At 49.3% G+C, this 11,066-nt stretch overlaps 1 protein-coding gene across 3 annotated transcripts in view; it reads right to left on the reverse strand.

Moving 5' to 3' along the window:
* Positions 1–10,199, reverse strand: part of KDM3A (lysine demethylase 3A) — a 57,824-nt gene extending 47,625 nt beyond the window's left edge. For 2 of the 3 annotated variants that reach the window (XM_051836602.2, XM_008254152.4), the window contains exons 1-2: positions 10,079–10,199; positions 9,313–9,528 (exon numbers count right to left, since the gene is read on the reverse strand). In XM_051836602.2, the coding sequence (XP_051692562.2) occupies positions 9,313–9,498 (186 nt within the window). In that variant the 5' untranslated portion in view covers positions 9,499–9,528; positions 10,079–10,199. Of the gene's footprint in view, positions 1–9,312; positions 9,529–10,033 lie in introns of all 3 variants that reach the window. The other variant, XM_051836598.2, reaches the window with a different exon arrangement.
* Positions 10,200–11,066: the final 867 nt, after the last annotated feature.

Below are 11,066 nucleotides of genomic sequence, written 5' to 3' on the forward strand. Positions count from 1 at the left end.
CAAAACACCCGAAGACCCTTGATGAATATGGGAACCCTTAACTCATTCTAGATCTTCTTAAACATTTTTTTGTATTTTAACAATTACAATAAACTTCTTCTATATATAATGTGAAAAATCAATATTTAAAGTTTTTCCTCTAACTAAAGAGGCCTCTCATTTTGGGTTTCCAGAATTAGTCAATAAATCTATCATTTATCAAACATGCGTGATTTCACAAATGTCACCCACATCCCTCTTTCAACCTTTAGTTTACTAACTGGTTAAACTGCATTCACTTGTTGAAACACAATTTGAGAATCCTTTCCTCAAACAAGCCTTCGCCCACTGAAGAGCCTCTCTCTCTCCCAAGAGATGTTCCGTTGTTAACTCTACCCGAAGCTTTGCACTTTCCCTTCCCTTCACTTATCTATAATTTATTTGTGGTTAACTGATTGACACATAAGTACTAATATGTCAAATTCTGTGTCTGCTTTTGGTTATCATTGGCATACAGTCCCTAATCAGTATTCAAATACTTGTTAGAATGAATAAAAGAAAACATTTCTCTTTGGTTAAGCTCCTCTACCTTCTGTTTCTCTCATCCATTTATGAAACAGTTAAGTTTCCAACTGATATACCACTAACCCCAATCCTGAACCTTCCTGTCAGAGTAGTTCTTTAAAATCAGTGAAATTTAAGACACACGCTATGCGTACATCCCTAATGTCCTAGGCAACTTTGCTAGGAAGCTGGTCTTCTCAGTATGGAAAGCTTTTGCAGTTACTACTGAGTACTTTCCAAACTGGAATAAATGCAATAGGTAAACACCTATGGGACAAGGACCCATACACTGTCTCCATGGTTAGACATGTTCTATCACCGCAGCCAATCAACGAGTCCTTCATGGAGGTGTGTAGTAGTCTGCCCATCTTCCTGTTTGCTGGCCACAGAATCCACGTGCTCCACTCTCCTCGAGACTGCCCAGTAGTTCCTGCCACAACAATCTCCACCTCCACCTAGCTTCAGGGCCAGCTTTCCCGCTTGTCAGAAACGTGCTCTCAGAGGAACTGAGCACCACAAATTTCAGAATCAGATCATGGCTTAAATCTCGGCTATATTTATGCTTTCTTAAAATGAGTTACTATACTCATTTAAAAATACCTAAGGTTAGAAAGGAAATCAGTTAATCTGCACCCCAGTTGAAGAACCCTTGCTTAAGTCCAAGCTGTTGGAACCCTGTTTACTAGCTTCAAAATGAAGGCAATTAACACCTCCCTGTCATGGAACTGCTGGAGATTTTAAAAGGCATTGTATAGGCCGGCGCCGCGGCTCACTAGGCTAATCCTCCGCCTTGCGCCGCCGGCACACCGGGTTCTAGTCCCGGTCGGGGCGCCAGATTCTGTCCCAGTTGCCCCTCTTCCAGGCCAGCTCTCTGCTGTGGCCAGGGAGGGCAGTGGAGGATGGCCCAAGTGCTTGGGCCCTGCACCCCATGGGAGACCAGGAGAAGCACCTGGCTCCTGCCATCGGATCAGCGCGGTGCGCCGGCCGCAGCGCGCCGGCCCCGGCGGCCATTGGAGGGTGAACCAACGGCAAAGGAAGACCTTTCTCTCTGTCTCTCTCTCACTGTCCACTCTGCCTGTCAAAAAAAATAAAAATAAAAAAAAAAGGCATTGTATATAAAGTATCCAGTGAGGCAATTAGAGTTTTAAGACCTCCAGAAATATTTAAATCTTATCAGAGCTATCACTTCTTAAATTAGGAGCAAAGGAGAGAGGGTCTTCCACATAACTATGCAATATCTACTCAGCATAAAAAGTGAGGAATTAAGATCTTAAGTAATTTGCCAAAATTTAAGCAATATCACATTTCTTACCAGATCATTATCTAAAGAGTGGGGGGATCTTTTTCCTACCAAGGGACATTTGGTTATTTATAACATCATTGGTGGGCTGAACAAAATTATCACCTAAAAATTAGTCTGCTACAGATTTACAGAATTTCGAGTCTCACCTGCGGTTGCCTTGGCGGGGCCAGATGGAATGATTCCCCACTCCTGATCTAAAGCTTAAGTTAGACTACACCAATTTTTGAGTGATTTGTGGGGCCAGGTAGGATGTTTAGCTCCTCTTAAAACAATTAAGCTTATGACTATCAAATAGTATGTTGTGTTGATCAAAAATCCACAGGTAACTTTCATTTGGAAAAAAGTACATGAATTCATTCATTTATCTTAAGTCAGAATGAGACAGATGGATCTTCCATCTGCTGGTTCACTCCCCAATGGCCACCACAGCCAGGCTGAAACTATGATCCAGGAACAGGTGGCAGGGGCTCAGGCAGATGCGGATCTGAATTCCCAGGCACATTAGCAGAAGTCAGATCAGAAGCAGAGCAGCCACGACTCACCACCAGATATGCTGGCATCACAAGTGGCAGCTTAACCTGTTGTGCCATAACCTCAACCTCTGGAAAAAAAATTGCTCTTAAAAAATACTTCATGTGGGGACAGCACTGTGGCACAGTGGTTTAAAGCCTTGGCCTGCAGTGCTGGAACCCCATAAAGGCTCTGGTTTGAGTCCTGGCTTCTCCTCTTCCAATCCAGCTCCTGCTAATGCAGCTAGAAAAGCAGCAGAGGATGGCCCAAGTCCATGGGCCCCTGTACATACATGGGAGACCTGGAAGAAACTTCTGGCTCCTGATCAGCTCAGCTCTAGCCGTTGCAGCCATTTGGGGAGTGAACCAGCAGATGGAAGACCTCTCTCTCTGTCTCTACCTCTCTCTGTAACTCTTTCAAATAATTTCAGAGTTACACAGAGAGAGGGGAGGCAGAGAGAGAGAGCGCGCGCGCACACACATGCGAGAGAGAGAGAGAGAGAGAGAGAGAGAGAGAGGTCTTCCATCTGATGGTTCACTCCCCAACTGGCTGCAATGGCTGGAGCTGTGCCTATAAAGCCAGGAGCCAAGAGCTTCTTCCAGGTCTCCCACGCAGGTGCAGGGGCCCAAGGACTTGGGCCATCTTCCTCTGCTTTCTCAGGCCACAGCAGAGAGCTAGATTGGAAGTGGGGCAATTGGATCTCAAACCGGTGCCTATATGGGATGCTGGTGCTTCAGGCCAGGGTGTTAACCCACTGTGCCACAGCACCGACCCCATCAAATAAATCTTTGAAAAAAAATAAAAAAGTAACAAGTTGTAAGCTTCCTCCAACATTCTTTCAGAAGTTTCCAATCAGTATCATGCATATCTTTTATTTGTGCTTGAAGTCTGAGGTTCAAAACGTAAGAACATACCCAATTCCTCCAAAAGCCACTTCTGTAGGAAGGTCTACAAGACAACAAATCCAGGGGGAACTAAAGTGACTTGACCAAGCCCAGGTAAGCCAGTAAGCACAGCTAGTTTCCACTGTGCTCTTTTCCCCATACTACCTTGGCACACAAAGGGATGCTATTCATTTACTGGAAAGGGAGGGAGAGAGAGAGAGAGAGAGAGAGAGAGAGAGAGAGCGCGAGCTTCCATCCACTCGATCTCCCTCCAAATGATCACAACAGCTGGAGTTGGGGAGAGGTTGAAGCCAGGAGCTAGAAACTCCATCTGGGTCCCCAACGTGTGTGCAGGGGTCCAAGCATTTGAACCATCTTCTGCTGTTTTCCCAGACACATTAACAGGGAGCTGCATCATGGCCGGCGCCGCGGCTCACTAGGCTAATCCTCCGCCTAGCGGCGCCGGCACACCGGGTTCTAGTCCCGGTCGGGGCGCTGGATTCTGTCCCGGTTGCCCCTCTTCCAGGCCAGCCCTCTGCTGTGGCCAGGGAGTGCAGTGGAGGATGGCCCAGGTGCTTGGGCCTGCACCCCATGGGAGACCAGGAAAAGCACCTGGCTCCTGGCTCCTGCCATCGGATCAGCGCGGTGCGCCGGCCGCAGCGCGCTGGCCGCGGCGGCCATTGGAGGGTGAACCAACGGCAAAGGAAGACCTTTCTCTCTGTCTCTCTCTCTCACTGTCCACTCTGCCTGTAAAAAAAAAAAAAAAAAAAAAAAAAAAAAAAAAAAAAAAAAAACAGGGAGCTGCATCAGAAGTGGAGCAGCTGGGACCCAAACCAGCTGGGATGCCGGGGTCACAGGCAGTGGCTTAACCTGCTGTACCACAACACAGGCCCCAGGGATGTTATTTATGCTGACAGATTATGCTGATAGAGTAATTATGATTCACTAGCTATAAATCCAAATTTACTATAAAGGGAGAATTTTGTAAATGTGTACCTTATTAGCCCACCAAGTATTTTGAAAAGGGGCCGGCACTGTAACATAGTAGGCTTAGCATACACTTGCTTCCCATGAGTGCTGGTTCTTGTCCCAACAGCCCCACTACTGATGCAACCCTCTGCTAATGGCCTGAGAAAGTAGTGGAAGACAGTCCAAGTGCTTGTGCCCCTGCACCCACGGGGGAGACCAGAAGAGGCTCCTGGCTTCGGATTGGCCCAGCTCCAGGTGTTGTGGCCATTTGGGGAGTGAACCAGCAAATGGTAGACTTTTCTCTGTCTCTCACTCTGCCTGTAACTGTCAAAAAAACAAAATCCTTAAAAAAATTTTTTTTGACCAGATGTTGGATATTTCAAATTATCTCAAGCTTATTTTTCCAACACAAAATCTCTTCATGATACATAAATTATATCAATTCTAAAACCTCCCACTTTTAGCATACATTCATCTTACCTAAGTATATGATTATGAAAACTATTGGAAAAGCCAAAGAAAATGCTTCCAGGTTTAAAAGGAGGAAAAGAAAATGTCATAGTTTATAGTCAAGAAGGATTTTGGTTTTTTAAACTTTATTGTATTTGAGAGGTGGGAAGAGAGATACAGAGTTACCACCTGCTGGTTCCCTCCCCAAATGCCTGCAATGGTTGGGGCTGGAAGCCAAGAGCCAGAAACTCAACCCAAGTCTCTCGCACAGGTGGCAGGGACCACCCAACTACTTAAGCCATCTCTTGCTCCTTCTCTGGGTGTAAATTCATAGGAAGCTGGAATCAGTAGCAAAGGCAGGACTGGAACCCAGGCACTCTGATGCAAGGGATGTAGTATCCCAACTGCCCACCTCTAATCAAGAATCTTTAATAGATACCGACTGTATGTCTACCACTACAATGCACAATACCCTTTATTTTACTACTCCACAAATTATGAAAATCAATTATGTTCCTACTTATGTCTCCTTACAAGTAAATACTTGTGCAAATTCCTAGAGCCTAATTTCAATTGTAAAGGGGTAAACAGTTTGAATACACTGTGCTAGGAGTTTCTGACAGCAGAATTCACATTTAACTCCTAGTTGTACCCAAAGATGAAAAGTTGGGCATTGGTCAAGGCACCTAATTGCTGTCTACAGCAGGAAACGGTACAGAGAGATGGCAAGAGAGATGGCAAGAACTAATCAAGCACCAAGAAGGGGCAGAAGACTTGAGGAAAAGGTAGGTTTAAGGGAAGTGAAAGACCTAGATAAACAAGTGAGGGAAGGAAACTATTCCCAGCATGCATAATTATGTGAACAAAGGCTGGCAGAAAGCAACTTGCTTCACATTCAAGAGTAGGATAAAAGTTAAGATTAAAAGAAGTTCTATTTGTTATTCCAGATGTAGAGAACACCACTGCCCCACCAGATTTTTCTAAACTGTTTCTCCATAGTCAATAAGTTTTAAAGATTTACTTAATTATTTGAAAGGCAGGGTATAGAGACAGAGACAGTCTTCCATCCGCTCGCTCACTCCCTAAATGACTGCAATGGCTGGGGCTGGAGCTGTGTTGAAGACAGGAGCCAGGAGCTTCCTCTGGGTCTCCAGAGAGGCCCAAGGACTTGGGCCATCTTCTACTGCTCTTCCAGGCCATAGCAGAGAGCTGGATCGGAAGTGGAGCAGCCGGGACCAGAATTGGTGCCCATATGGGATGCCAGCACTGCAGGCAGCGACTTTACCCACTACACCACAGCACTGGCCCCACGAATAATTTTATGATTCCTTTATTTATTCATTTAAATATCTGAATATATAACATGCCAAACCATGGTTTCTAAGTGCTAGAAATACAGACGCCAGCAAAATAACATGCTCCAATCTTACTCTGAGTATTAAGGCCCAGTTAAGGTTTGGAGACAAACTTTGGCAAGTTATTTAACTTCTTCAAACTTCAATTGCTGGCACTAAAAAGTCTATTTTAACATCTAGGATATTTGTTAGGACTAAATACATTGCTTACTACATAGCAACCATGTGATCACTATTACTTATTATAACTTCACTGTAGCTTCTTTCTCTAACTACTACACACATTGTCTTCTTGTCATCTAAGTAACTTTGCTACAAAATCTCTCTCTCGGTGAAACAAAGTTAAAGTCTCTCCTTAGGTGAAACAAAGTTAACTAACCTTGGCCTCGTTAATATCATCCACAATTAACCAGGGAAGCCCCCCCCCTTTTTTTTTTGTTAAATACAACATAGTCCTAAACTTAAGCCAATCACTTCATTTGCTATCCAACTAAGGAATGTAATGTTAAATCATAATTAGAAAAGAGAAATAGGAGTAAAGCAGATTTGCAGCTTACATGAGGATCGAGCATTAAAGTCTTCAAGCAAGGCAAAACTCCAACACAACCAAAACTGTTCTTGAATCGAAATCCTAGTTCTTTCCATGTTAGGCACTTTAGTGTGGTGGACAAGACACAGCGCCAAACCTGGATTCAAATCCTCCATCACTAAGTAACTAATTTTATTTACTTATTTGTTGATTTATTTATTTTCATCTACTTGAAAGAGCAAAACAGAGAGACAGAGAGAAAAGTATCAATCTCTGTCTGCTGGTTCGCTCCCAAATGCCCACGACAGACAGGGCTTGGGCCAGGTAGAAGCCAGGAGCTCCATCTGGATCTTCCATGTGGGTGGCAGGGTCCCAAGCACTTGAGCCAGCATCTGCTGCTTCACAGGACCCATCAGCAGGGAGCCGGACTGGAAGTGGGAACAAGGACTCAAATTGGCACCCTGGTATGGGATGCCGGCTTCCTAAGCAGTGGCTTAGTGCCCTGCCCCTGAATTGTCAATTGTTCAAGTCTGGTCAGGACTCTTTCTCCTAAACCTATTTCTTCATTCTGAAAATGGAGATATTTTTCTCCAGATGGAGATTTAAAAGAATACATGTAAGCACCTCCTAAAGTGCCTGCCTAGCCCAACAGGTCCCTCAATCATTGCCAGGGAAGGCAAGGGAAGGGAACACCTAGTTTCTTGACATCTGCCAAAGAACTAATGACTGCAAAGTTAAACAAAATCTTGGTTCCATTCATATCAGATAAAAACAAATGCAGTGGAGAAAATTTTACCTGGCAGGTGAAATAAACCACAACGATTGAAATCTGGTACACAAAGTTCACTTTCTGTAGGAAAGTTACTAGCCTAAAGCAAATAGGTTGGCTATCCTTGCACAATGTATTATCTTTATAAACATCACAACCTGAGTTGGTAGAATGAGTGGAAGGAGGAGAAAAGCCAAATCTCAAAGCTTCCAAGAGTCCTTTTGTAGCATGGCTTTTGATGATAAGCATTATGGAGTGTAACTTCTTGGTTAGAACACAGGCTATGGAGCCAGCACTATGGCATAGCAGGTAAAGCCACCACCTGTGGTGCCAGCATCTCATATGGGCACTGGTTTGAGTCCCAGCTGCTCCACTTCTTCTGATCCAGCTCCCTGCTGATGTGCCTGGGAAAGCAGTGGAAGATGGCCCAAGTGCTTGGGCCTCTGCACTCACGTGGGAGACCCCAAAGAAGCTTCTGGCTTCAGATCGGCCCCAGCTCCTGTCATTGCAGTCATCTGGGGAGTGAACCAGCAGGAGGAAGATCTCTCTGTCTCTCCCTCTCTCTGGAACTCTTTCAAATGAATAAATAAATCCTTTAAAAAAATGTATTAAAGAACACAGGCTATGTCAACTCCCAGGTATGTGACCATGGACAAGATCCTTCCCCAAGCATGATGCACTGCTCTGTAAAATGGGGCAACATCAGTGCCTACTGCCAAAGCACTGCTCCAAGAATGAAGCAGTCACCACTTGACAGCACGCTGGGCACGACGCCTAGCACGTGGCCAAACACTCACGGGTCACACCTACTTCTCAACATGACAGGGCACACAACGGAAACTCAACAACACACCTACAGCCACGCAGCCCTTTGCAGACTAATGGTGGTGTGGGAACGCACTGGCACCCTGAAAACACCAGAAGTGGCAATGTCTCAGAAATCGACCCACGCTCAGCACCAACACTAAAACCTGCTTCCTTCATCGGGAGCACAGTTCTCCAGGAGGAGCCAGGCCAGACACAGAACCACGCGCGTTACTCAGGGTGGAGAGAGCTTCGGTCCCCATAAGCTTCCCTCAAGTTACCACCACTTCGGAGTCTTTGTTAGGGATCTTTTTTCAGTTATTTTTGCACAAAGGAGTCTTTGTTGGTACAATGGCTTTCCCACTGGTTGTTCCCAGACAATCCTTTCACACCAACACTTCTATTAGAGAGTCCAATCAGGATTCATCCCACTTTGGAAAAAAAAAAAAAAAGCCCGACAAAGGTTCCAAGTGTCATTCTGATTTTACAAATCACTGTCCACACTTGTTCCCATTCCCCTCCCTCCTCCCTTCCCCCCAGCGCCAGGAGTGGAAGCCATTCCTCCAGGACACCATATAAGGGGCGGCTCCACCCCGGGCCTCCTTATATGGTCACATCCCACACCCACCCACAGGCTCATCACACACAACCAGGAACCCACTCCTGCCTGACCCACCGTACAGGGACACAAACGCACCCCACGGGCCAGGCTCAACTAAGCTCCTCCCTCCCTCCACGATCACACACTATTAACAGGTCTGCAGGTGAGAGACGGGGAGAGAGAGGGAGAGAGAGGGAGAGATGGAGATGGGGGGAGAGAAAAGTTGGAGGAGGAAATCCAGCGCGCACACACACAAACCCACGTGAAAGCACTTCCAATCACGAACCCTCGATCCGGAACGACTCCCGACGTCAGCCACCCGCCCGAGGACCCTCCCTCCCCTCGGCCAGCCCCGAGGGGCGCAGCGCCGGCGTTAATGAGGCGTGTCTCAACCACCCTCGGCCCACGATCACACGCGCGCAGCCAGAACTCCGGGGCCGAGCGCACCTCACTCCACGCAGCCACCGCGAAGACCCTCAGGGTCTGCTTGACCGCCCCCTCCCATCGGAGGCCAACTTTCGGGCCGCCGGGTGCAGGAGCGGGCTGGCGGCGGCGTTGCCACGGCAACCGCGGACCGTCCGGCCGCCGGCTTTACCTTCAGGTCCTTCTTGGTCACGTCGGTGTGCGAGACAGCGCGAATGGTCCCGGACAGCCAGGGCCACTCGGCGACGCGCTCCACGTCCCAGCTGTCGGGGCCGCCCTCGCTGCCCTCGGCCGCGGACAGGCTGAGGAATCGCTTCCCCACCAAGACCGGCCAACTTTCTCCGAGCGTGAGCACCATGGTTTCCACGCCTGCAGGAAGGGCGCCTCCCTGCACACACACAAAAAAATACACATATACACACACACACACACAAAATGCAGCGGGGGCGGCCTGGGAGAGTCGGGGGCGCGGGGCAGCCGTCCCAACCCCGCGCCGGGGACGCGCGACCCCGGGCGGGCCTCGCAACCGACCCCTCCTCCGCCAGCGCCTCCCTGCCCCCCGCCCCGCTGCCACCCCCACCGCACACCCCGGCCCAGGCGCCGCGTGACCCTCGCTCTCCCAAGTTTCGCTTTTCCAAAAAGCCTCCAGCCTAAACGCAGGGGGAGCACCGGGAGAATTATCTGCGGCTCGGCGGCTATTCAGCCGCTGGTCCCCGAGCCCGGAAGAGGTGAGGAGGCCCCCTAGTGCAGAGGGCCTCTCCCCGCAGCGGGGTCCCCGCCCCGGGCGGCCCGCGAAGCCGCACTTGTCCCGCCGCCCCGCCCCGGCTTCCCGGCCTCGCCCGGGCCTGCAACGCGGCCGCTGGACCCGCGGGGCCGCGGCCCGGCGCCTTCACCTTTTCTCCCTTCTCTCCCCGCAGCCGAGGCCGCGGCGCGCTTACCCCGCCTCCCGCCTCCCTGAGTCACCGGCGGCGGCCGCCGTTTCCAGCCGCCCAGCCGACTCTCGCTCTGACTTGGTTCAAGAGCTCTCACAAGACACGCACAGCCTCTCGGGCCCGCCCCCGCGGAGCCGCTGCCGCCGCTCATTGGCGGAGGCCTGGGAGCTGGGCGGGGCTCCTAGGGAGACGGCCCATCGCCATTGGCCAGCCCGACGGGGGCGGGGCGAGAGAAAAAAACAATTCCTTGGCTGCCTCCTCCCTCTCCCCTCCCCCTTCCGACTCTCGGGCGACCCCCATTAGGTTAAAGTACACAGAGTAAGCGAGAGATCCCTCCGCCACAGGGCCATTCTTTCCATTTGTTGCCTCGCGGCACGCAAAAGAGTCCCGCAAAATCGGGCATCAACTTTGGGGCCCGGAGGAAAATTGTTGTGGCGCACAAATAAGACTGAACGGCCAGGCTCAGGGCTGTAAATGCCTATTGGATTGCTCAAGTGCGCAGGCTGTCGACCGAAAATGGACCTTCCACTTGGCGGAAGAATCTCACAGGAAAGGGCTGAGGGCGGTGCAGCGTCGGCGGGGGAGGGAAGGGAAGGGAACGTGCGGTTTCAGGCGTACTCAGCTGGAGGGCGGAGCCACAGTGCTCGGGAGGCTGGTGCGCAGGCGCCTCTCGGAGCCGAAGCTGGAGCGGGGGCTGCTGGGTGAAATGGCCGCGGGAGGCGCAGGCGCACGTGGTGCTGATCGTGGAACGTCCAAAGGCCGCCATTTTGAAGCTAAATGAAGCAAGGCGTGGAGCCTAAGGGAAATGACGTTCGTTGAATCTGGAGGAAAAGAGGTAGTTCAGCACAACGCAGAATGGAGGCTTTTTAATGTGAGGAGAAGATGAGAAGATTTTCTGAGGCTTACAAAACAATGGAAAGTGAATGGAGGCCATAGTTACACAAGATATGAAAGTGGAAGTGAATTTGAAGGACAAAGGAGATTAAAAATGTGC

This window comes from Oryctolagus cuniculus, chromosome 2 (assembly GCF_964237555.1).
Source record: "Oryctolagus cuniculus chromosome 2, mOryCun1.1, whole genome shotgun sequence".
NCBI lineage: Eukaryota > Metazoa > Chordata > Mammalia > Lagomorpha > Leporidae > Oryctolagus > Oryctolagus cuniculus.